At 39.9% G+C, this 27,878-nt stretch overlaps 2 protein-coding genes across 2 annotated transcripts in view; both read left to right on the top strand.

Moving 5' to 3' along the window:
• Positions 1-26,149, top strand: part of ITGA8 (integrin subunit alpha 8) — an 85,280-nt gene extending 59,131 nt beyond the window's left edge. The window contains exons 9-13 of the mRNA XM_081819185.1: positions 3,067-3,195; positions 6,713-6,826; positions 13,301-13,402; positions 21,450-21,572; positions 23,259-26,149. Coding sequence (XP_081675311.1) covers positions 3,067-3,195; positions 6,713-6,826; positions 13,301-13,402; positions 21,450-21,572; positions 23,259-23,345 — 555 coding nt within the window. The 3' untranslated portion in view covers positions 23,346-26,149. The remainder of the gene's footprint in view (positions 1-3,066; positions 3,196-6,712; positions 6,827-13,300; positions 13,403-21,449; positions 21,573-23,258) is intronic.
• The window catches only part of LOC145721354 (ubiquitin carboxyl-terminal hydrolase MINDY-3-like), a 287,265-nt gene that overhangs the window by 202,472 nt on the left and 56,915 nt on the right, over positions 1-27,878 (top strand). The gene's annotated exons all lie outside the window — the stretch shown is intronic.

Raw genomic sequence — 27,878 nt, 5'->3', positions numbered from 1 at the left:
AAAAAATGCAATCTTGGGGCGCCTGGGTGGCTCAGTTGGTTAAACGACTGCCTTCGGCTCAGGTCATGATCCTGGAGTCCCGGGATCGAGTCCCGCATCGGGCTCCCTGCTCAGCAGGGAGTCTGCTTCTCCCTCTGACCCTCCTCCCTCTCATGCTCTCTGTCTCTCATTCTCTCTCTCTCAAATAAATAAATAAAATCTTTAAAAAAAAAATGCAATCTTATTATATATGCTATTTTATAACCTGCCTGTTCCTCTTACTAAGATTTCGTATTTTTCTAAATTACTATGTAGCTTTACATCATTTTTAAAGAGTGTCCGGTAGTCTTTTGCATAAATGTCATAATTTATTTAACAAATTATGAATGCCCACAAAGTTTTATGTTACTATCCTATTTCCATTATAAATAGCAACTAAGAACATCCATGTTTTATTTTGTTTTCTTTTGGTGCTTTCTTATTTGGAGGACATGGCTGCATCTCATCTCTGAGCCATGGAGAATTGTTTCAATATGAGAATAAGATAAAGATTTAATTTTATACTTTTCAAATAATTATCCAATTGTCTGAATGCATTTACCCTTTGTCTTCTGCAGATCAATTTCCACCCATACCCATCCCCTGCTCAGCAAAAGGCATCTACAAATTCTTTTTTCTTTTTTTACATTGAGATGTAATTGACATATCACATATTAGTTTCAGGTATACAACATGATTTGGTATTTGTATACATTGTGAAATGATCACCATAGTAAGTCTAGTTCACATCCATCACCACACAGAGTTACAAATTTTTTTCCTTGTGATGAGAACTTTTAAGATCTACTCTCTTAGCAACTTCTAAACATACAATACAGTATTATTAATTAGAGTCACTATGCTATACTTTACATCCCTAGGACTTATTTATTTTATAACTGGAAGTTTATACTTTTTGACCACTTTCACCCATTTCAGCCACTCCCCAGGATCCCTCCCCCTCCAAACTGTGGCAATCACCACCAATCTGTTCTCTATGAGTTAAGGCTTTGGTTTGGGTCTGGGTTCTGGTGGTCTTTTTTTCTTAGATCCCACATGGGATTTGTCTTTCTCTGTCTTAGTTCATTTAACATAATGCCAACAAGGTCAACCATCCAGGAAATCCCATCCAGGATTTCCTTCTTTTTTATGTTTGAATAATATTTTGGTGTGTGTGCGCGTGCACACGTGTGTGTGTTCACCACATCTATTCATCGATCAGTGGACACTTAGGCTGCTTCCATATCTTGGCTACTATAAATAAAGCTGCCGTGAACATGGAGATGCATATATCTTTTCAAGCTAGTGTTTTTGTTTTCTTCCGATGAATATCCAGAGTGGAACTGCTGGATCATATGTCCATAATTCCTTACATGACAAATTCAGTGACTGTTTTTAGTCCTAATTCTTTACTCCTCTGCAGGATTTGACATTCTTAGTCACTCCTTTATTTCTGCAACTTTCTTTCCCTTAGGCTTCCCTAGATTCCCACTTTCCTGCTTTCCTGGATTGTCTCTTACATCCGATTTCTCCTATCTCACGTTTCCTCACTGGATCTTCTTCCTCTCCCTGTTTCCCGAGATTGCCTTGGATGTTATATGTGACTCTATGCTTATCATTTTACATGTTCTCACTGGGCAACTGAGGCTGTTCAGCAGGCATTTACAGCACAGCTTGGTGGGTGCTGATGGGGGAATAGAGCTACCACATGGAAGGTCACACACGGGCTCGGGAATCATCCTGCTGCACGTCAGGAGTGGACAGCGGTTCTGCACATTGCTGAGCAGGGTGTAGAGGGCTCTCGGTAAAAAATGAGGCTGGAGCAGTAGGCTGAGGTCAGTACACAGGGGCTGTGCACAGATGCTGAGGAATCTGGACTCTATCTTTCTGTTTATCCAGTAGATTTTTCTAGAGTTTTAGGACATGCTGGGCATGATCATTCCATTTTCTGTGGTGCATCCTACATCCACAATATAGGAATATCTGTCTTCGCCCCACAGAAATGGGCATACTATCACTGCCCCTGTGACTACAAAGAGAACACGTGTGGGGGCACCTGGGGGGCTCAGTCGGTTAAGTGTCTGCCTTCGGCTCAGGTCATGATCCCAGGGTTCTGGGATTGAGCCCCATGTTGGGCTCTCTGCTCAGTGAGAGCCTGCTTCTCCCTCTCCCTCTACTGTTCCCCCTGCTTGCGCTCGCTCTCTCTCTGTCAAATAAATAAATAAAATCTTAAAAAAAAAATTTTTTTTTAAATAAAAAGAGTAAAAGAACGTGTTTGGGGGACTTGGGGTAGGGGCAGAAAATTAAGGTTCTATATTCAGTCAGTCTAAAATGAAAAATTCTAATGGGGTATTATGTGTGATTTATTGGCATTTCAAAATATTTATTCAGCTATCAGATGTACCCAGCATGGAGCCTGAGATAAAATCATAAGTTCTAGAACAATCGCAAAACAAACTGAGGGCTGAAAACAAGCTCCCTTACAGCACAATGTTCATGTGGCATGCTTTGGAAAAGTCATTTTTATTAGAACACAATTCACTCCTGAGGGAGCGTTTCTTACAACTTCAGGAGCGTGGGGCTCGGGCATGCTGATGTCGGGTCCTTGACTACATCTGTTTCCCCACGGCCAGTGCCTCTCTTTCCTGCCTCCTGAGGATCCGTCCCACCACACAGAATGTTCCTGGAGCTTCACCAGCACCGATGTATGAAGAGAGAAAAGTAACAGGAAAATAAAGACTCATGCTTGAAAAGTCACTTCTTTCTGGGGAAATCACTTTTGCTTAAAATCTGACCCTTACAAGATAAACTTTCCAGGAAGGCATTCCCCATCCTTCAGGAGCTCCTATGGTTGGAGAACGGGAAGCCTTATCCCTTGTCCATGCATTTCATTGTGTGATTGAACACACTGCTGGCAAATCGGGATGGGTCTGGCTTCTCTTGTGACTCCTAGCCCGCTGAGGGGGAAAATGCCTGGCGTTCAAGGCTAACGAAAAGGTGACGAGCATTTATGAGACTGATGTGCTATCTCTTGCTTTCTCTTTGCAGCCCGCCGCCCCCCCAGAGGACACCCCCGAGCTGAGCGCCTTTTTGCGAAACTCGACCATCCCTCATCTTGTCAGGAAGAGAGACGTGCGGATGCCGGAGCCCCACAGACAGAGCCCCGCAAAAATCCTGGTGAGTTATCCCAGTGTGCGCACATCCGAGAGGAAAGGCCAGATTGGACCGAACTCCCAAACACAGAAGGTTTGAACTTGGGCTGTTTGTTTCTCCGTCCCATTCAATGCTCAGATATGCCTGCCATGTTTTTCCAGTACATGTTGTGAGCCAACAAAGTGACTCTTCCCTGCCTTCAAAGCCATATTTGCATTATCGGGCTTTCTTCTAAACGTGCCATGCAGGCCACATTAGAAAAATAATGATAAAAACCTAAAACATGGCATGCGATGCATTTGCAGAACACAAAGCTCCCGCTGTGAGCCCATTCCTAGACACTGAGCGTTGAGGGGCAGGGCTGTCACAAGTGTCCCTGCATCTCAGACTCCTCTGATGGTCCAGAAAAGACGAGAATGGGGTCTTCTAATTTCCTGGGCCCAAACCCTGCAGAGTCGTAGCACAGGGAACTGTGGTAGATCTATCCTGAGCTTAGTCAACCCTTTGCAAAACTATGGAGAGCACTCAAGAGTTGGTATTTTCAATTCAATTCAATTCTCTTCACTCATTCCAAGGTAATGTTAATACCACCAAACTCTACAATTAAGAGGCTAAAATTTTATAAAAAAGTCTAAAATGTTTTGTTTTAATGTGTCTTGAATATGTTCTAAAATTCATAAAAAGTTTCAAACATGGAAATGGACAGAAACGTACATCGAGCAAGTCTTATTCAGTTAAACTTAAATCAATAGAGGAATGTTTATTATAATAGAAGTACCTAAAGTTACCTGGCAAAAAGCTATGGCAGGGGACAGATTTTGGTTCCAGTCCCTGTAAATTTTTATTTTTATTAAAATTTTATTTTAAAGCCATTTCTGACTTTGTTAACTCATGCTTTATTCTCTTTGTCTCTTATTGGTTCAAAAATTGCAAATCATACGCCTCCGCCTGTCCTCAAGTCAAAACAGTTTTGGATAGAAAGTGATTATACAAAGTTTATTCTAAAATCAAAAGTTCAATAAGACCTCCTACGGTTTTTGTTTAGTTAAAAACAACTTACTGAATCCCATTTCTGATTAGGAATTTGAAAGTGCAAAATGCCAGCATCCTGTGTTGGGATCATAATTTCCAATTTGCATAGGAAAAATTTGTATCTGTCACACTGAAATATACTTCTCCTCTGCCCAAGAGCGTCCTTGCCTCTCTCCTCTCAGACCCCTGCTGCTCTTATAATGACCATACCATCTCCTCCTCACCAGGCTTTCTTCTTGTCCCTTTCCCTTCTCGGCTTACAGAAACCTTATCTTTCAAACCTTCTTCAGCCTCTGATACTACTAATCACTTCCTGAAACTGTATGTCCCTTGGCCTCCCGCAAAACACTCTCTCCTGGTTCTCTTCCAGTCTGTTGGCCTGAGCCTTCTCAGAATTGTTTGTGGGCTTCTCCTCTGCCCATTCTCAGATGCCCCTGTACGTCAGGTCTCCATCCTCAGATCCCTTCCTTCTCCCACCAACTTCGCTCCTTCAGGGAAACGTTCTGCACGATCATGGACTCCAGCCATGCCTATGGGCCTCCTGCCATCTTAGCAGTCCCTACTACAGTCTAGACTCGAGGAGCTCAGTGTATACATTCCTCTGGATGCCTGATAACCACTCCAGCCCCAACACATCCAGAATTCTGTCTCCATGACCCCCAGAATGTGCTTCTCTTCTAGAATTCCCAAACGCAGGAACACCGGTGCCCATCCACTCGGTTCCCCAAGCCAAAAGGGCTCCCTCCAGTCCTCCCTACAATCCTCCTTACAGTCCTCCCTCTCCTTCATCCCAACTTCCAATTTGTCACCAATGTCTCATCCTACTTCCTGAACTTCCTTAAACTCCGTTTTCCTCTTTCCATCCCCGTACCTCAGTTCAGGGCCTCTTCCCCTCTCCCTTGGACTCTTGCAACAAGCCCTTGTCACCCTCCTTGCTTCCCACTCTCCTCCCCCCCATTCTTGCCTCCCATACCACCTGCCCCTAAAACCCAAACCCCATCATAGCCCTTGCTTAAACGGGACCTTCTGAATAGAATCTAAACTCCTTGGCTCCAATAGGAATATTCTTTACCACGTAGACTTCCTCTCATTCCTCTCTCACTTCTATCTGTCCACCCTGCCCCCGAATACCCTTTTCTCCTCTTTTCTGAACATGCACTGGTCTTGTCCCTGTCTGCCTAGACGGCTAGGTCACTCTTTCTCGCCCTTCAAGACTCATTCTGAGCACAGTCTTTCTCCAGAATCCTCCAACAGAGCTAGCTCACCAGGACCAACAGGTCCAGGGAGCTTACAAGAATCACCCCCTTCTCACTCGCCTTCTTTGCCTCCAAAGGGTGGGATTGGAGATACACAGCATGTCAGTAATGAAGTGTAGGTAAACATGAGGGTCCTCACAGGGGACACAAACTGCAGCGCTTCCAGAATTCCTGCTCCTGCTGTAGGCACAAAACCCCAAACACCTCAGCGCCCAACCCTAGTAGAATAAGAACAGCCCCACCACCTGAACCTGGAAACAGCATGTCGAAATCTGACCTCCCTGGAATTTATCAGATGCCCCTTACTGATTGCTTTGTTTTTGGAGAATTCAGAGGTTCTCAAAAAAGATTTTCATGGCAATATGTCCCTCAAGCTACTCTGTGGTTTAGCAATTTCATTGAAGTAAAATGCCTCAGTTAAATCCTGCTCATACTAGTCAATAAACTAATGCTTATTGAGCATCGATAGTCCAGAGCCCAGTGCTTGAGACATGAGAAATAAATAAAGCATAGCCCACACGATAAGTTCAAATCAGTGAGGGAGTACAATTCAAGAAGTATCATCCGGTACATGGATACACAGAAAACAGATGTGAGCTGTCTATTTATTTCCATACTGGACCCAATCAAAAAATATGATTTGACAGGTAGAATGTCATCACAATGAATACTTCCCTGGAACATGCATTTTATATAATAAAAGTTGCCTGTTGTAAGTTAGCAAAATTAGGAACTAGCTTAAAAACAGCCTAATGGATGGAACTCGAAGGTTCTGCTTTACAACCAAGAAGTAATTTAGAAGGAAGAATGTTTTGGAAAAAATGGGTTGATAACACTGGGTCTTTGAGATAATATAGATACAGGGAGCTTCCTCCGAAGCCTTTTCAGGGCTCCTTTAGTCCAGGGTCACGTGTTGTAAGGGTCTATAAGAAATATCTTCCTGCCTTCTGAGAAATGAAATCAACAAAGAACAATCCAATCACTGCTGCAGAGAATTGTTTTAAGTCCTTAGGAAAAAACAAAGCTTAAATCTTATGTTGTATTTTACATTCCATTATCTCTACACTACCAGTAAAATTGATGCATCATTACTACCAAACTGGGCTTTCTCTTGGTTGTTTCAATGTAATTGTTTGTTGTTTAAATGAATAATTTATGAATTAGGTGGTGACTTCTGAGAAAATACCGTGCAGATAAGCTGACTTCAATGTTGGGGGGTTTTTTTGTTTGTTTTGTTTTGTTTTGTTTTGCAGAATTGTACAAATATCGAGTGCTTACAAATCTCCTGTGCAGTGGGGCGGCTAGAAGGAGGAGAAAGCGCCGTCCTAAAAGTCAGGTCACGGTTATGGGCCAAGACCTTCCTCCAGGTAACAACACTGACGCTCATGCACCCGCTCATAGGGAACCTCTCCTCAAAAGCTCAGCTGGAAGTTTTCCTAAAAAGGATTTTTAAATGTTTTAATTTTTAAATTTAGAAAAATTTGATTTTTTTCATTTAAAAAATTTAGATTTAATTTTAATTTTAATTTAACATTTTTTATTAATTTTTAAAATTTTTTAATTTTTAAAATTGTTTAAAAGAAGCGTCTGTGGAGACGTTGAGCCAAGATCAGCTGGTCATCTTTCCCATCAGGTGAAGACCTTTTTTTTTTTCCCCAGCTTTATTGAGATATTGCTGACATATATGGAAGTTTAAGGTATACAGCATGATGATTGGAGACCTGTATGTTTTTGAATGGTTACTACTCTGAAGTTAGTTCATACCTCCATCCCCTCATGTAATTATCTTTGTGTGTGTGTGGAGGGCAGGTGATAACTTTTAAGACCTACTCTTTTAACATCTCTCAAGAATCCAATACAGTATTGTTAATTATACATTAGATACTCAGAACTTATTCATCTTATAGCAGGAAGTTTGTACCCTTTGACCATCATCTCCCCAATCCCCCCACCCCGAGGCCCAACCTGATCTACTCTATTTCTGACTGCTGCTTCTTTAGATTCCACATGTAAGTGATGTCATACAGTATTTGTCTTTCTCCGACTCATTTCACTTAGCATAATGTCCTCCTCCTCGTCCATCTGTGTTGTCACAAAAGGCAGGATTTCCTTCTTTTTTATGGCTGAGTAATATTCCTTCATCTTTTAGGTGAAGACAATGAAAATATCCTGAGTCCCTAAGGCCTTTAGACAGTAACTTAGCTTCGAATAAATCTATTTAGCTCACCACTTTCTACCCAGTGCCCAGCACATAGTAGTTTTCAGTAAATATTAGTCAGTGGAATGATGGCACACATAAGAGCACAGTGTAAGCCATATGCCCCAAAGGGTCAAAATAGAAATCAATGAAGAAGGGAAAGGGGAGATTCCCACAGCCTGGGCCCCAGCCAGGATGCATCTTAGTGACGTTCCACATATGTGTGATTAAGAGGTTCTTGGCTGCTTCCATGTATCTAATCTGTGGCATCCCACCCTGCCACAGATAATTCCGTGGACTGCGTGCATTTTAAAGTTCTAAGATCTCTTTTATACTGAACAAATTAATTTTTTCCATTTGGAAAGAGCTATTTATTCAAATGATACTACTATGTTGTGACCTTGTTGTTTAGAAAGGATTTAGAGAGGAGAAAATAAGATAAATTTAAAACCCTACCAAATCTATGCATTCTTGCTCACATTTTAACTATTAAAAAATTCATCTGGCTCATTGCACCATAGAAAATCAAATGGTAAAGTCCTTTTGAGTCTAACTAATAAATACAGAATTTCATAACTCTGGATTTTCATGTTTTCTGGGATTCAAAATACTTCTGTAGTCTCGCAAATCCTATTTAATTTTGTTTCTAAAATAAATAGAAGGAAAGTTAAAGGTATTTATGAAATAGTGGTGAAGGTTTTTATTTTTTAACTAAGGCAGGGTTTCTTAATCTCAGCATACTCTTTCAGATCAGATCATTCTTTGTTGTGGGGAACAATCATTATAGGATTATAGAATGCTTTATAGGAAGTGCATTATAGGATGCTTAGCAGCATCCCTGCCCGCCTCCACTAGATGCAACCCATTCCCCAGTTATGACCATCAAAACTGTCTCCAGACATTGCCAATGTCCCCTGGGGGCAAAATCACCCCCAGTTTTGAATGCCTGAACCAGGGAGAAGTGCAGTACACAATTTATTTGATTTTTAATTTTTTTTTTAGTTAAATCATTATTTATTCATTCACTAAACAAATACCCATGGAGTGCCAACTATGTACCAGGCTCCTCTTCAGGTATCGCTTCCTTTCCATCGATTTGTTCATGGTCACTCTGTTTTGGGGTTCTTACTACTTATCTCAGAGTTGAGGAGTTGAGGAGAGGAGTCTCACTGAATTCCCAAGCCCATACAGTGTTCAATGATAACCATACATTCCTTCTATTACTTTGGGTATCACATCCTACTGAAATAAGGGAGAATAACTTTTTGGTGAAACAGGACTAAAATCATTACGACACCACAGTCAAGGGAAACATGATTATTTAATTTTTTTAAAGATTGTTAATTTATTAACTTGTTAATTTGACAGAGAGAGAGAGAGAGAGCAGGCAGAGGGGCAGAGGGAGAGAGAGAATCTCGAGCAGACTCCCCGCTGAGCGCAGAGCCCGATATGGGGCTCGATGATCCCAGGACCCTGAGAGCATGACCTGAGCCAAAACCAAGACCAGAGAGAGTGGCTCAAATCACCAGCATTTACCCACAGCCATAGCCCACATTTCCACACACCCAGTTTCTGCTTATTCCCTGTCTTGTAATCTGAGTGCTGAAGAGGAGTGCCTTCCTTATTGCAGTCTCTCTCCCTCGCTCCCTCCCTGCCTCTCCCACTCTCTCTAAGAATATACTACATACTGGAGGTCTTTAACGGTTTTGTCATGCAATCCAGAAGGAGGTAAACATTCTCTGCCTTCCTAATCTGAACTAGAAAGTTTACAATTCTTGCATGACATGATTTGCTGCATTATGTTTGTTTCTGTCCACTTGGTGAACATGCAAACCAGTCAGAAAAAGATTTTATTTAGAATAGTCCTAAATGATAACCTGTCCTGTGATTGTTGCTTGAAACAATCCTTCCCAGGGTAAGATTTCACTAGTAATCGCTTAGGTTTTATCAGCTCACAAGGCTTTGTTTCTGGCAAATGTTGAGTACTTAAACATGGGCTATGTGGTCAAAAAGAATTCTTGAGAAGGAAGTGAGCCGTGGGAAGGTAGGAGTGGAAGGGCTCATGACGTTACCAGCCACACCATGTATTTAACCAATTCAAAAGCTTCACTCTCCATTTATTACCGACTAGAGGACTTGTATTAGTACCAAGACCGTGAGCAAATCATTGTGCAAAAGTGCATGACAGCTAGTGAGCTGCAAACCACGGTCGAAATGACGCAGAAATGAGAGAGGAACAGGGCATTTTCTGAGGATTAATAGCTAGCTGGGGCAGGTCGAAGGTCCCAGGTATTGTCAAGGGATATTAACTCCAGCTGCTTTTTCAGTCTTAAATTGCCTGCAATGTAGCAGTGATTGCTATTAGTTGAGTATATTGCTATATGGAAGAGGAGATTTCTTTTAAACCTAAGAATAATGTAGTTGTTATGTGAAGACCATGGCTAAAAGCATTCAACTTTGAACGTAGAATCAATAATATGACTCTGCTCATAATTGTTGTTCATGAATTAAATACTTACTTGTGCCATGCTTTTGACCTGCAGTCACAAGACTAGCGCATCTTTGGTGCCACCCCAGCTGATCATAGTCTAATTGCTTACATATCCCCATTCCTTGGAGCTCCAGAGCATCTTAGAAAAATGAAAAAATAAATGCATTTTCCTACTGAAAAGGATGGAAGAATCTTGGGTTTGGAGAATAATTTAAAATAAGGAGTAGATCTGTCTATGAGTTGTATTGTTTGCAGGCTATTTGCCTACCACCTTAATTTGTTCAGGCCCCAGACTGTGTCAGTTTACGTCACTGAATCAAATAGTGGAGGGACAGGTCAACAGCCCGTTTTCATGAACCACAGCCCCCATTTTATGTCACTACCTTTCTTAGAACTTCTTGAACTTTCTAATCTAGTTGATAGTGGATGGGGTCCAATTCAACCATTGAAAGAACTAAACCTTCTATAAGGTGCTATAAAATGGGTGTTATGTGAGGTCGAAGGGTTCATTCACTATCCATTTACGTGGTCAGTCAGCCAGGGTTGAAGCTGTTCAAGGTGCTGTGGAAGATATAAACATTATATCCCATGGTTTACACCCTCCATTTCTATATAATCTTGTTGAGGAGAAAAGTAATAGAGACAAATAATAAGTTAAACAACAATGTCAAAATTGCAAACAATGTAGGAAAAATATAGTTTCATCCTCATCTTTCTGAATTAGAATCCCTGAGCCTGATCCCAGGTGTTTCTGAAGCTCAGCAAAGCCCACGGGGCTGTGAACCACTGGAAAGGATACTAAGGACTGGGGATAAAGTAAAACATGAGGAAAAATCAAACTATGGCCAAGAGCAGAGGGGGTAAAGGAAGGAGGTGAATGGAAATCCCCTCAGACAAACATGTTTCTCCCTGTTCTACATTCTAGAGTTCAAATCCCACCTTTTATTCATTAAGAAACTTCCATATTCATAAATGCAGAATCAGGCAGGACAAAACTTCCCATCTAGAGTTGAGACAGAGATGGAGGTCTCTATTGATTTGTTCCTCAAAGATACGACTTCGAGTGCAAGAGAATTATTTTCTATCAATTTTTTTAATTGAACTTGGAGACTAGAGAAAACTTGTTCACTGGAGTTTGGGGAGCATGGACATACATGAGTATGTAATTGTGATTCTTATGCAGAATCTCATGACCAGAATATAGTCATGTTCCTTCTGTGCCTACCAGCCAGGGTGCTAAAGAAAGTAGATTTCAATCACCAAGTACATGCCAGATTTTATGAGCAAAGTTTTTCCACGTTTTAAAAAACACTTCTCATACAAACAAATCCAACTTTCAGTTAAAATGGAAAAGCCAGGAGACAAGAGAACATCAGAAGAATAACAACCAAAAAATAATTTTTCCAAATGAATAAAGTTACTTATCCTGGAATGTTGGCATAGAAAGAGAGAAAAAGTCAAAGATATAGTGACTTTAAGTATTTAAAAATGTTGCATACTCTTGCCTGTCCTTATCATCTAGAGGAAATGGGATTTATTGAAAAGAGAAAAACATTCAGTCACAGGAAGAAAAAAAAAGAACTTCGTAAAAAAATGTAAACAAAATTATTACAATCCAACTTGATGGATTGGCTTCAAGAAACCCAACATTGAATTATAAATGGTGAAGTGCTGGTGAATGTTTAATAAACTGCTCTGTGGGAGTAGTGGGGGAAGCTCCAATGTGCAGCATTTGTTGATTTCCATGGTGTAAATATTCCCACCGTGGCCGATTTCAAGCTGCCAGCATAACGTCACCAAATCTGGAGTTGGGAAGAGAGGCACATCCCCTTCCAGATACAACAGACTTAAATAATATCCAGAGCATAGGTACTAGCAAAATACAATAAAATAGTTAATAAATACTGAGTTTGGAGTGTGTATGACCTTTTAAAAAATACAAATTTCTGAAAGTTACATGGATAGAAGTTTTAATAATGGCTCTGTTTAACAACTGATACTCAAAATTCCTGAAATTTTAACAGTCTGCTCTCAAGAGCCATTATGAACCAGCTCCAGCCTAAGACTGGATAGCTCTAATCACTGTCTCAAGTTAAATGGTGGGGAACCACAGAAATTTACGTTTTCAAAATTTATGTTCCTTGACTTAGTCTTAAATATTTTCCTTTGACTTTAATCAACAGTTAATATGAGAACCAATTAAACAAAAAAAAAATTTTTTTGCTGAAAAGTTTTATCAAAAAATCTATGGCTTTAAGTCAGTGGTTTGTTTTTTTTTTAAGATTTTATTTATTTATTTGACAGAAAGAGAGATCACAAGTAGGCAGACAGGCAGGCAGAGGGAGAGGGAGAAGCAGGCTCCCCACCGAGCAGGGAGCCCAATGAGGGGCCCTATCCCAGGACGCTGGGATCATGACCTGAGCCAAAGGCAGACGCCCAACCGACTGAGCCACCCAGGCACCCCTAAATCAGTGGTTCTTAACCAAGGGGATTTTGCTCCTCGAGGGACATTGACAATAATTAAAGACATTTTTGGTTGTCACAATTGGGAAAGAGGTGTTACTGGCCTGACATCTAGTGGGTAGAGGTCAGAGAGAGCTACATATCCTACAATGCTCAGGACAGTACCCCATCCAACCCCAAAATCCTAACAGTGCTGAGACTAAGAGAGCCTACTCTGGATCTTCTGTATCAGATGAAATGTGATAAATTTCTTTATAACTTAGTATCAGTCTCTCTCCTAAAATATTTCCCTCTATCAGATAATAAGAATTTTATAACCCACTGTATCTCCCCTTTGTTCTTCACTAGCAGCAACTATATTAATCTTTGTGCTTGATCCTTTTTAGGACTCTGATTTTCTGTTTTTATTCTAACGTCGTTGTACCAAGTCTTTTGTTAATACGACAAATTCTTTTTAGAACTAAGAAAAGGATGAATGACTGGATGGGCAGTTGGATGGACAGTGGAATGGATGTCTCAAAGGATGTCTGGATGTATGATGGATGATCGGATGGGGAAAATTTTTTTGAAGAGAAAAATGAAAAAAGAAGGAAAAATGAAATTTTGCTTTGGAAAACAATTGGATGGCTGCCTGTATAACTTTTTAAATATTTGCATGGAATATATTTAAATAAATATTTTTAATTTCAGAGAAAAAATGATCCCTATTCTCTTGCATCCCTGGTGTCCTTCAAAGTTAAGAAGATGCCTTATAAAGATCAGCCAGCAAAACTCCCAGAAGGAAGCATAGCAGTGAGTATCTGAAAAATATAGAGCCACAATAATTTTGTTGAAATAATTATTTTTTAAATCACTGTTCTGCTTGTGCTACATTTAAGTGCTTATTACATTAACTTGAGGAAAGTTTCTTCTCTGGATCACTCTTCTCTTATCTCAGTCTGGAAATTTCTTAGTGCTGCTTGATCAAATTTTTAAACCTTCAGTGTCAATTTCTACTCAAAAAAAAAATCAGTGCAGGACTAATACCACTTTTTCATCAAGCCATTTTGTTTGGAAGAAGTCCAGATAGCAATGATCACTATAATGCAATCCTCCTAATTGTTTAATTTTAAAGACAGCATGGTAAGTGAGGTGGGGATGTTGGGGGGAAACTCTTCCTTAGGGACAGCTGGATGACCTTAGTCATATCCTTTCTATGCAAAGAACTGTAATTTTCACCTGGAAAAAAAGCACACTATGATCTTCATTTGAATGAAATGTTATTTTAAAATTGAGGCTACTAAACATTACTGACGGGGGTCTATCAGTCACAACACAACTGCTGGAGTCCTCCACAGCTTGGCAAGGCCGTGGAGAGCAGACCGGGACACGGGGACACGGGGACACGGTCACCCAGACCCTGAGTTTACCATGAAGGTGATCACAGCCAGAGCTCTGGGAAAAAAATATTAAGATTTAAACCTTTGTCTCTGGGTCATTCCATAGATACAACCCCCACTTGAACCCTGGTCCCCAGGTCTTTGTTACTCGTGGTGCAGCTTGCAGACAGCACCATCTGCATCACCTAGGAAATTGTCAGAAATTCAGAAAGAAGCCTCACTCCAGACCTGCTGAGTCAGGATCTGCATTTTATCACAATCATGAGGGCCTCGTGTACACAGTACAACTTGAGAGGCACTGCTTTGGATGGTATGTAAGTTGATACTATCATGACGTCTTATCGGTGAAGTCTTAAAATGTAATTATAAAATTTAATCTTTCTAGCCTGATGTACTTTTAGTAATTTAAACTGGATGAATCCATTGATTAGTGATTTTCAACCCTGAGTATGCAAAGCATCATCACTCGTGCAACTTTAAAGATACATACATGCTAAGACCTCACCCCAAATATCGGGATTGAGGAGGGCTGGGCTGGGGCCCTGGCACTGTGCTTTAAAAGCACCGAGGGGGGCGCCTGGGTGGCTCAGTTGGTTAAGCATCGGACGCTTCATCTTAGTTCAGGTCTTAATCTCAGGGTTGCGAGTTTAAGCACAGCGTTGGCTGGGTGTGGAACATACTTAAAAAAAATAAAAGCACTAGGAAACTCTAGCACGGGGTCAGGCAACACAGGGCAAGACTCACATTTCAAATGTGTTTCAGAAACAAACTGAGGGTTGCTGGAAGGGAAGGGGGTGGGGGATGGGGTAACTGGATGATGGGCATGAAGGAGAGCACTTGATGGAATGAGCACTGGGTGTTATATGCATCTGACGGATCACTAAACTCTACCTCTGAAACTTATAATACAGTATATGGGTTAATTAAAATTTTTAAAAATTAAATTTAAAAAATAAAAAAATGGGATTATATTATTAAACACACACACATTCTCCTGGGCCTCACCCTGGCTCCACCCACTCTAATTAGGAAACATTCAGGAAATCACCGTACCTCCCTGAGGCTGTTATATTCACCTGAAAGCATTGTTGAGAAGGTTAATAAAGTGATGTCTCTGAAGGCCTGCATTACACCTGGAACAAGGTACACTTCAAGCCTCAGTAATAGTAAACCTCCCCAAATGTCTCACCCTCCCTGGCTAAGTCAAGGAAGCCCAACTTGGAAATGTCAAAATATTTTTGTAAGCTTTGGTGGCATGTTAAAGTAAGGACGGCCACATCTTATTTCATTTAGCTCGCCTTTCTTTCCCTCACAAGATGTCTGCTGTAGTTGGATTTACGTTCAACCTAGAAGACAGAGGCTTTGGGTTTTAATACAGAATGTTCATCCAAAGAGGTTCAAAGGCTTGTCTCTCTAAGGGAGATAAATCTGGGTCCCTTTGTTTTCTCTGAGCATGTGTTCCATACCAGAAACATATGTTACAGTCAATCCTGTCAACAGCGTTGGGTTTTCTGTACTGGCCCCAGGTGATAGCCTGCTGTTCTCAACTCATCTCGATAGACCCACAAAACTATCTGTTACGTGTGCTTCCCCATCCCCACCACCCTTGTCACTGCATTTTTTAAAAGCCTTATTATCTGAGGTGGATGATTTACCACATCATTTATGGAAAGGTTATTGGAAAAACATTTAGGAATGAAGGTGCCCTTGGGTCTCCTAATACCTGACCGAGCGGAGATCGGGTCAGTAGAAAATTTGCCCTGCACTACAGGGAAACGATTTTCCTGTGGCTTGATTTGAGAGGACTGTGCTTTGAGCTAGTTGATGTGTTTTGTTTTTTTTTATAGTGAGTTCTTCTCAAAGGTCATTCTCATCTGGAAAAGAATGCAGCAGAAGGGAATTGCTTTAAGGGGCTCAATCAGTTGGAGTAGGTTGAGAATCATAAGAGCTCCAATCCATACTCTGCCAATGGGGAAACCCTCTCAGATACTTCTTTTGTAATGAGACTTGTTTTCCTAGGCCCTTGTGTGGGATGATTAGTGAGTTTGTATTCCCTTGTCAACGTGGCCATGATTTCAACCATTTCTAGAACCCCATGTGAGCTTCACACACAGAAGAAAAGAGTGCCTCCTATCTGCTACCTGTAGCATGTCTGTGTTTGTAACGAACTCATGAAACGTGACCCTTGCCGTGTTCACAGGTGAGGGAAAGGTGGCCTGGGATGCAAAGGGCTATGATTGAATGTTCAATCATTACAGTGCAGCAGAAAAAACAGGATTCAGTTACTTGACCATTTTCTTTGCCTAGCAAGAAACGTTGGCATTTGTATGTCATGCCACTAAAGCTGAATTTCATAATTGACACCCAGGAGGGAATATTATTGTCTAGTATAACTCCAACAGTAGTTATTATAAAAGAGTTCATGAGAATCCTTATTGAAAACCTCCATACAAAAACTGTGACTCCATTTCATTTGTTAGCACAACTTCAAAGCCTTAAAATGGAATTATTATATCAAACAATTGTTTGGAGTTCAAACTGCTTATCTCATAGGGGTTATTTAAATGTTGTTAAAATGTGTGTCCAGCTGGTCCACTTTATGATATCATTTTGTTCTAAATGGCACTGTAGGTAGGGTATCTTGGTACATTCATTTAAAACATTCCTGTGACCCCTATGAAGTATGTTTACACAAGATTTTGTGATACATAAATACAGATGTCAACATCAATTACAGTTGCAAATACAAGGGAGCTTTTTCCTTCTACCTTGGTATTTTGTCAAAATATACAAAAACATATCATAAATGTCAATGATAAAATGTAGGCATATTAAAAATTTATTTATGATCTTTCAACCATAATAAAGAGCAACAAGATTTATGACTTGATGAAGGTAAGATTAAATGTTCCCTACTTAGCATCACTTTAAGAAAGTCTAAACCACTTGTAATTTATGGATCTCACGTCCTAAAATTGCAGATAATTATAATAAAGGAATTGTTAAAATGTTATGTAGTTCTTTAAATAGCTGTAGGTTCTTGATACATGAAGATAAACTGAAACAGTTTGTTGATTAGTTGGCACACACTTGAGTTTTTCTCCCTAAATTTTCAGTACTTACTTCAGTTAGTCACCATTACCCTTCTTTCTTAAAGCAGGTGAAATATGTAATCTCTTGTCCATATTCTTAAAGGAAACCTTTAGTTCTCAATATACCCCGCCTTCTGCCTTGGGACCACCTTGTTGATGAATGAATCTTATAAGGAGGGACTTAAGTAAACAGGTAAATCACACCATTGTGTGAGATCATACAAAATGTTCTAGAGCTGTGCAGTCCAGTATGGTGACCATCAGCCACCTGAGAGGGGGCCACTGTGAGAATGAACTAGTAGTTTTACTTTAACTCATTTAAATGTAAACCTAAAAACTGTTGCTGTATAAGGTGTTTGTCCATTAAATGCAGCTGTGTTTTTTCTCTGAGACTACATTTCACTTTAACCTTTGAAAATCTAGTTTGTTGTTATGTGCTGCAAATATAAAATACACACTGAATTTTAGAGACTTCTTTTAAAAAAAGACAGAGTTTAAAATGTCATATGTATATTTTTATATCAACTGCATGTTGAAATGATAATAGTTTTGATATTCAGGCTTAAATAAATTATTAAAATTAATCTCATCTTTTTCCTCCTTTTTTAATGTGGATACTGAAAATTCTTTAATTACACATGTGGCTTACATTTTATTTCTATTGGACAGCACAGATCTAGAGCAGGGTTACAGAATGTTCCAGCTTGGAGCTGATGATAATACCTGCAGAGCTTCAGAGAACATGGGGTATTTAATAAATCTTATTTGAAATGAATGAAAAATTATTACAAAAAATAGTGCTTAGTCATGATAAACTGAAAATTAAGACCAATTTTTCTTACTACTAGTTATCCAATGGATAACTAAGTTTCTTGGGGGCTTATCAAAATGAGCTGCAAGACAAACATAAATACTAACAAAGTTCTAGTATTTTCCAACATTTTATTTCTTGGCAAGTTTTCCCAAAACCATTCTGTAATTTCCACAGCACTAATACAAATTTAAATAAGCTTTGGTCTTATAAAAGTGATCAATTTAGTCTTTCCCTAGCAAGCTTGCCTCTGTAGTTCAAGTTTCTAATTTATACAGAGCATTGACTTTTAGGAAAACTGGGCTTTACCTGTTTCCACCCATGAATGAAATGCCGCATTGCCATTTATACACATGAATATGTCACATGACTCCCTGATCAATGTGTCCTCAGAAAGACCTCCCTTTCCAAGACACGTACGACTCTTCCAGTGATGTGTCACCCTTGACTCTTCATCCACCCCTTTCCAGCAACAACCTATTAGCTCCCCCGCACTGGCAATCTGGAGAAATGCTCCGGGGCACTGTTGTTGATTTTCTGTATTTCCACTGTCCTCAGTGTAGTGACTTCTTGACTATGCGGTGCAAAGCCTAGGTAAGTTTAGGAAAACACCAGGGGCCAAGGAAGGTCTTTGCAACTGCTCACATTTTAGATTGAGAAGATTGGGCAGCCTCAGTGCCACATGGATGTCCTAAAGGCAACAGACAAGAAAAGCAGAATACAGGCGCAGGGGGAAAGTTTTCCAGTTTGCTTTCTTTTAAAATTCTTTGTCCTTTCCTCCTGGTTAATTACATATGATGACTTACAGGAAATGTACAAGACATGTATAATCTTAACTTTTAAAATACTCAGAGAAAGGGAATAGCGTGGTATTTTTTAAGTGAGCATAATGTTACTGGGAGCAGACTGATGACCATTTGGGTGATGAGAATTTCAGAATTTTGGAACTGAAAAGGACAGTGGGGATCATCTACTCTCAGACGTTTTTAAGACACTGCTGTCAAGATCTTTGGAAGTGATTGCAAATGAAAAGCCAGTAGATTTTGTAATTATACCTAGAAAGCTGTTTTCTGCTTCAGAAGACCCTAATAAGCATATCCTGTTCAATTTAATATTTTATTCATATTTTCCATCATTGCTGCAAAAAAAAAGCCTTCACATATCATTATTAACTCTTTGTAAGTGACCTCCCCTACCTGTTTCTACAGAATGACCAGTTTTTTAGATAATAACCTCAAAACCTATAGTTGCCAAAGAGGCAAAGGAACCCCGCAAAGTCACTGGTAGGTTTTCTCCCATCCCATTGCTTTTTACTAACCTAACAATTTGAACAGAACATTCCGTGGCCCTCTGGCCCTTCTTTCAACTCCTTTAGCTAAATTGGGAGGCAATTTAAGATATTAATTAGGTAAATCAAGACAGGGAAGATGAAGAAGCATGGTTGCTTGTGTTACTGTAAATTACCTATTAGTAAATTTTGGCGATCTCTAACACATGAACTAAACATAGCCTGAAACTATGTTGTTTCCTTAGTGCACTTAGAGCTCAGGGGGAGGAAACAGTTATCAGAAACCTCAGAATTGGGGCACCTGGGCGGCTCAGTCGGGTAAGCATCTGCCTTTGGCTCAGGTCATGATCCCAGGGTCCTCAGCAGGGTGTTGACTTCTCCCTCTGCCTGCCGCTCTCCCTGCTTGTGCACGTGTTCTCTCTCTCTGTCAAATAAATAAATAAAATCAAAAAAAAAAAAAGAAAGAAAGAAAAGAAACCTCAGAATTTTCACGGCTCCAGATTTTCTCTCTCCTGGGTCATTGTAACTGGCCGGTGAGTACATGATCACTACTATCCCTTATGGTTCCAAAATTCTGAAATTCTCATTATCGAAACTGTAGGCATCTGCTTCCAGTAATATTAGGATCATTTTGAAAGACCACTTCATGTCCTCCCTCGGAGCACCTTACGGTGAGGATTGAGCACTGACTTCATAGGTGTTACTAGATGTAATTCACCAAGGGAAAGGTATATAAAGAGAGGTGATTCAGAAGTCATCAGTCCCTGGCTTGCTCACGCAGCCATATACATGCAGAGGATCAGTGTAGAATAAGTTATGCAGGCTGCAGAATCCAGTGGCATCGTGACTGCTTTGAGTCCTTGTGGTGTATTGCTTCATGCACCACGTGCCCTGTCCTTAGACGGCAGCAAGCAGGGTGAGGCTAATCCCAGCATGGTCATGGAATGCTGCACTTCCTGCTGATGTGTTGGATGAAATAGGGACTGCTGGGCAAAGGGAGTTAGCAGGCAAAGGAGGAAGGTATAACGGCGAGCAGGTGAAGGCCAGCCTCTTTCTCACTGAGAGCAGGGATCAAGTCACTACTGGTGATGCCTTTGTTTAGTCTGGTTGTAAATGATATCTGGGGCTGGAGAATTGAGTGAATTAAGCCATCAGGATGTCTGCCAAATAGAGGAAATGGACCAACATGAAGGAGCAGTGAAAAGCCAGACAGGCTGAGAAGCGCAGAGGCAGGATGCTCCAATGTAGTTAAGAAGGCAGAGGAAAGAGTTGAGCATGGTCAGGGCCCCATACTTGGGTGCAGGCTATGAAAACACCCATATGTATCCAGTCAGGAAACATTCCAGAGCCACCAACCTTCGCCAGAGTTAGACTTTCTTAGCTGAGACCTGTGATCTTCTTCCCAATATGCTTGGAGTGAAAAATCTTTTTATGAAGCCTTCTTTTTCTTGTGTAATTAGTCAAGATCTCAAGCTTTTTACTGACATGATCCTATCAGCAATCCTCTGAGATGTTTCGTTGCAAGCACTATGCAGGTGTAATTAATATAGGTGATTAGGTGATTTTCTAATCTTTTGCACATTCAAGAGTCTGATGGATCCAGTTCAACTCACCTCTCAATGAGGTTAGCTCAGTTCTGTGGAGAAATGTGTGTGGACAGACTTGGCTTTCCAGAGGGTCTACTTTTAGTCATTACTGCCATAAAAGGTCCAGCCCGATTTAAAGTCACTCGTTTCCACCTTGTTGGTTCTCAGTCTTGGTCCACCTCAGTTCCATGCCAGGGTTTCTGGGCTGTTCGAAGCCAAACACACACCAGGTGTCTGTAATTAGATCTTCCATCCAACCTGGGGGACCTAAGAATGTGCTGGTTTTTAAGAGTCGTTGTCTGAGGGGCGCCTGGGTGGCTCAGTTGGTTAAGCGTCTGCCTTTGGCTCAGGTCAGGATCCCAGGGTCCTGGGATCGAGCCCTACATCGGGCTTCCTGCTCAGCGGGGGGCCTGCTTCTTCCTCTCCCTCTGCTTCTCCCCCTGCTCATATTCTCTCTCTCTCTGTATCTCTGTGTCTCGAATGAATAAATAAAAAAACCTTTAAAAAAAGAAGATTCACTGTCTGAGTGCTGTAGACATTCAAATCTCCCCTGGGATGATTTCAATTATTGTATGGATCTTTGCAGAACTAACCCCCAGCCCCCGTGTTGTATTGGTAATTACTGCTTTATTTCACCCAATAGTTTTCAAATTTGAGCTCATTTGCTTTATTTTCCATTTCAGATTAAGACATCAGTTATTTGGACAACCCCAAATGTTTCCTTCTCAATCCCATTATGGGTAATAATACTAGCAATCCTTCTTGGATTATTGGTTCTGGCCATCTTAACGTTAGCTTTATGGAAGGTAAGTTTATTTCTTTTATTTTTCTTGTTGAGTAGAGAGGCCACTGAGGGGATTTACAAGGATACACCTAGAGATTTAAAAAAGACAATGCCAGAGGCATGATTTGGGGATTTTTAACAGTCCAAAAAGCTAACAGGAAAATTGTATCATGTTTGTTTTGGCAACCGTACTATGCCTACATAGCTGACATTTAAGAAGACCAAGAGTGTTTAATGCCGCTTTTATCTTGAGATTTCTTGTAAATAAATACAGAAAGAGTTAGACTTTCTTAGCTGAGACCTGTGATCTTCTTTCCAATATGCTTGGAGTGAAAAATCTTTTTATGAAGTCTTCTTTTTCTTGTGTAATTAGTCAAGATCTCAAGCTTTTTACTGACATGATCCTATCAGCAATCCTGAGATGTTTCGTTGCAAGCACTACGCAGGTGCAATTAATATAGTAATTAACTGATACTGGGACTATCAGGCCAAATAGATCGTGCATGTTATATTCTTGAACTTGTTTTTTTTTATCTTGCCAATTAGTCCATCTCCATTAGGAAGATTTAATGTGTTTTACTGAAGTTTATTGTAAAAATCTACAATAGGCATTAATTTCTAGCCCCAAAACCAACACGACTGCCAAGTTTCACAGAGCTTTCCGCTCCAAAATAGGAAGTGTCACAGTTACATGACTATAAGAGTAATCAATCCAGTCACATCTTAGTTAACCAGTATTGTTGTGGTTCCCCAAAATCATAGTGTATTTTTATTTTAAAACAATATGTGGCTTGCTTAACAAACTGAGAAAACCTTGCCATGTGAGTTAAATATATCTTTCCTTATGATAATGATCATAAGCTGTTTTGTGCCTTCCTGAGTCTACAGAGGCTACTGCATAGTTTACCTTTAGAAATAGACTCTTATATTATTCTGTTATTTATACTATCTTTGTTTCCATAAATGGTACAACAACATATGGCAATTGACAGAATATGGTACTAGTCCTGCAAAAAAAAAAAAAAAAAAAGACAACTCAATAGTTATCAACGAAACCCAGTGAATTTGGCTTCCAGTGTAAGAAACAATCAATAAGAATTAAGGTTCCAGGTTTCCAGATCAAATACTAATGGAAATTCAGGAGGATGAAGATTCTAGAATCACTTCTTCCTCAAGTTGCTGGTTGGTCTTTGGAAAATCACTAAAATATCCTGGGATTGAAAGAAATGGCCAATCTACTTTTCCTCTATATGCTATGTGCTCCACAAGTAAGAGCGATATGCAAGCATCTCCTCTCTTTTTCCTAAATTCCATCGCGAGGTAGCCTACAGTACACTTCAGCAGCTGGTACTTCTGCTGCTCCAGAAAGCATGCAGAAAAGCAGAGAGGAAGTCTTTGGGCCTTGTGGCTATAATCTCAGGGGAAAAAATGCCAGGTCCGTAAGTGGATTATACAAAACAGGGACATTCCCCCACTACCACGACATGGCAGGAGGAAGGACCCAAACCCTCTGCCCTATGCAACAAATTCCTCTCTGAAGGTAAAGAAGACTCCGCTTTCCCCTCCTAATTTGGAGAATCCGACAGATAATATCCACAGAGCTCCGATTTCCTTAGAAAACACAGAAAGTGAAAATCCTTAGAATGAGGAGTTTCACCCAGTTCCCAGAACAACTTGATTTTATAGCCCTCTTTTCTCTTGTTCATAGTGTGGATTCTTTGACAGAGCGAGACCCCCCCAAGATGATATGAATGACAGGGAGCAATTGACAGATGAGAAAGCCACGGAGGCGTGAGAAGTAAAAAACCCAAGCTCAAAACACACAAACACTGGTCCTGTTCAAGGAAAAGAAGGAACACAAAGGTTCAGTAAAGGTTTCCCTGTACTTGCCAGTGACCTAGGAAATGGAAGGGCCCCAGAAATATCACTTCATCTATGCTGCACTTTGGAGAAGCTGCCACAGAGCCCAGAGATCCTTCTGGGTGACGTAACGTCCATCCTCAACACCGTGGAAACCATTAGCAATCATGGAAGACGTCTTTTGCTTTAGTCGTTCTGTCTTTGGCAGACGCTCTGAAATGGGCACGGGAACTCAAGTTGCTTTCCAGGTAAATCCAACTCAAGTTGCAGAGATGAACTGTCTGAATCACAATCGACTTCGGAAGGTGAACTAGGACCGAACCTTCCAACGCTACTGCATCCAACGGAATATTCGACACCTCCCTATGGAAAAGAAATGTTTCTAATGAAGTTATGGCTCAGGGAGACAAGCGTTATGTTGTTAGTACTGTGAAAGTACTTTTGAAACGACAAAGATGATCTTGTAACTGAGGATAAAAATTTATTTATTTATTCTCCATGGCTCTAGGCAGATGTTCTGGTCATCTAGAATATTTGGACATTACAATTTGGTTAGCTGGTTTTTGAAATCACTCACTAAATTTCCTTCTAAGATAACCATCTTGTGCAGATAAATTAACAGAGCTTCTTCAGGATTTAGACAGTGTTAAGGAAAAGCAGACAGTTTCACTTAATACCATGCCACCTGCTACCTGAAATCACTTTTATTCACATTTTCCGGGGACTCACATCTGCTTAATTTAGCTTTGCAAAAAGATGTATTTATACTTCCTTTTAGAGAAACAAAAATCTTCCCGTTGACTTAATTAGCTAGAAATACACAAATTTCAAGGTACTCCGGAACCTGTCTGGTGGTTAAAAGTAATGGTAAAATTTCTAGAGTCCATTAACAAAAAAGGAATTTTACAATATGGGCGAGCATTATTTTTAATATCTATAAGAAGCAACGCCAGTATTTAGCTTGGGATTAAATACCTATTTTCTCTACTGTACCTCAAATTTATATACACAGGGAAGATGTGTTAAGCATACATGGGAAAGAAATATAAAGTTATGCAGATGTGAGATGAACCCAGAAAAGGGATTCCTAAGAATTTTATTTACCATTGTCTATTCTAACTTTACTACTCATTTTTACTGCTAATCTTTATAGTACATACGTTTGGAAAATAATCTTTATTCAAGCTATTCTCCTGTCATCTAAAATTTAACCATCACAAAAAGTTGATGTTTAAGACTCTTGTAAATTATCCATAACCGTGTGTAATGTCATCATTTTTGAAGTAAACCTGACCAGCCAAATTCATATAATCTGCACAATTTTGTATCCTTTTTATGATAATGAAAAATTACTATGAAGAAATCCTGAACAAATTTTATATTTATGTGCAATATTTTACAGACCTATGTATCTAAAGCATGTTTACACTGGCATTAGTTATATTTGTAATTAATATGCTGAATATTACATATAATAGAGCAAGCGGACAAAATCCTTCAGTTTACAAAGCATTTGGAAAATTTGTATTCCCGATGTCAACAATCACACTTTATTTGAAAGATGAGCCAAACTCACAGACACTAAATTTTCTGTCATGCCTTGATCTGGAGGCAAGCCATTTGGCTACAGCTGCAGAGCTTCATTGGAAACCAAATGCACGGCACATGGAAGAATACTCTGATGCAGTTCATATTTTTCCCACTTGTGAATTAAATCCTGTCATGGTAGCAGTTTCAAGTGTGTAAGGACTGATGTCTGGCTCCAGTATGTATGGCTGACTGTGGGTGAGAACTGCAGGTGCCTCAGAGAGTTTGAGGGTCCCACACCAGCCTCTGCGGGTCTTCCATGTTAGTCGTCTAGGTAGAATTGGTTTTACAGGAAGGTGGTTGTCTGTATATGATTGGAAGAGTGCCTGACAGGTTTCTCTGCCCCCAGGTAATGCCCTAACTCTTGTCATTGTGCCTGACTTGGGCCAATAGGGATTAGCTCCTCAGGATTTGGGGTCAAAAAAGGTCCCTGAGAAAACATACCCATTGCCTTTTAAGCTAACATTTGTGAAGGAACTCAGAACTTCTAGGGCTACATAAATGTAGAACCCCATGAACCGGGTCACACAGACAGCTGGAGGAAAGTAGAGATGACAGGAACAAGACTGGGACCCAGAAGGATCAAGGTCTGGGGGCTTCCTCACAGACGTAGCCAAGAGTGGTCCTCTCTAGGGGGATGGGCACTGCTACCTACAGGCACTTGACAGGGGATCATCATGCACACCGTGGCCCCTCTCCCATCTCAGATGTGGAAGCAAATGGAGGAAGGGGGACACCTGAGGTCAGGTGAACCCACCAGTCATCAATTCCTGAGCATCCCTTCTGCTTGAGGAACACTCTCTATCAATGCACTGAGAGTATCTGCTTCCCATATAGCATCGTCAAATGCTTTCATAATTCATGTTGTACCATGCCTCTGTTGGAGTCTATGTATATTTTAGATATCCCTGTTAAAATTCGTGCAGCTGGTTTTGAAGACGTGGGGAAAATGGGCAAATCAAATGGGAAAATCATACACTTGGAGGTTTTTATTCAGTAAACAAACAGCATGGACTAGTCGCCACTGAAACCCCATGCTTTCAACTCAACTCCTTTCTTTTTCTTCTTTTATTTAAATACATGTGTAGATATCTGTGAAGATTGTCACATACCTATTTACCTTGTCACTAATAAAATGAAAAAATAAAGACATGATGATGTACTTGTGGTTTGTTTTGCACGCAACATAAAACTTTCCCACAATGGCAGAGATCAAAAGTTTCTGTCTTTATGCTTAGATTTTCTATTATTATAAAAACATTTAATGTTGGAAGAAATTTGAAAGAGTGAAAATACATTTCTTTGGGATGAGGAGAATGTTCTAAACTTAGATTGTGGTGATGTTTGCAGAACTCCATGAACACACCAAGAAAATATTGAATTGTACACTTTAAATGGGTGAGTTTTATAATATGTGAATTAAATCTCAATAAAGATACTTTTTAAAAATTTTAAGTTACTTCAAATACCTCCACCCTTATACAACTGATTATTTTTCTCTACATTGCATTTCAAATTTTGTCCATATAAAAATCTTAGCTCCTTTATGAAGCTTTTCCCTATGTCTTCAGCCAACTTGAAGGCTCCTCCTGCACTCCAGTGGCATTTTGTGAATAACTACACTTTTCCATTTGTTTGCATGACTATCTTCAGCTGGACTGACCCTTAATGAGAGCAGGAAACACACATTTTCACCTTGTGTCTCCAGCACCTAGCACCAGTATCTGCTATATAATCAGTAGACATTTCTAGAACACTTCTAGAATAAATGAATAAATATACCTATGTGCATAGTAATCACAGGGAACATGTACTTTTGTAATCTGCTTTCATTACAAAGTCCCAGGGTCACACATTTTTACATCCTCCTATTGCTAGTGTCCATACAATATTATTATAATAGTTACCCAAAGTTCTATTCAATTAGTGGACCATCTTTTGTTTAACCATCCCCCCTCCCATCAGGAATAGTTGTTCACAGATTCCTATATTAACAATAACGTTAAATTGAACACTTTCATACAAGAGGCTTCTTTTGGTTACTTCAATGAATGAACTTCACATGTCTTTGCTTGGTCAAAGCATATGAAGATTTTTGTAGTTCTTAAAAACATATTGCTTCTTACGAGCACTAGATCAATTTGCATTAACCTAAATATATTATTTCCTTCCTAATTCTGTTGGCATTTTAAAATATTTTGGTAATTTCTTTCAAGCAATACTTTAATTCATATTTCACTAGAATTCAGTTATTTGTTGTATACATTTAATTTTGAGTTCTAATATTTATCATTCAATAGAGAGCAATTTACTGGTCATACCCTATAAGGTATTTAAATACCTGTCACTTCTGGGGCACCTGGGTGGCTCAGTTGGTGAAGCATCTGCCTTCAGCTCAGGTCATGATCTTAGGGTCTTGGGATCAAGCCCCTCATTGGGTTCCCTACTCAGCAGGGAGACTTCCTTTCTCCCTCCCCCCACCCCACCGCCATTTATGTTCACACATGCACTCTCTCTCTCTCTCAAATAAGTAAATAAAATCTTTTAAATGAATAAATAAAAATAAATAAATAATAAATAAATAAATAAATAAATACCTGCCACTTCTCAGGCCAGTAATCATGAATCCCAATGAGAAGAACCCCATATTTCCATGCTTTCTTTATAGCCTAAAGCAAGCATTAGAATCCTTCACTTCATGTTGTATGTCACTCACACTTCAAAGCCTAAATATATCTAAAGGCTTATGATGGTTCAAGGGTGCCTGTGTTTCCCAGATGAAAAAATGGAAAACGCAATCTGAGATTCGGTCATATCGGAGCTGACCATCAAAGCACCATCCCAGGACAAACTCGTCTGAGTGGGGCAAGACCACCAGAGC

Source organism: Leptonychotes weddellii, chromosome 5, assembly GCF_054177405.1.
Source record: "Leptonychotes weddellii isolate Sample4059 chromosome 5, ASM5417740v2, whole genome shotgun sequence".
Taxonomy (NCBI): Eukaryota; Metazoa; Chordata; class Mammalia; order Carnivora; family Phocidae; genus Leptonychotes; species Leptonychotes weddellii.
Note: the sequence above shows the minus strand (reverse complement) of the source record. Positions and strands in the feature narration are given on the sequence as shown.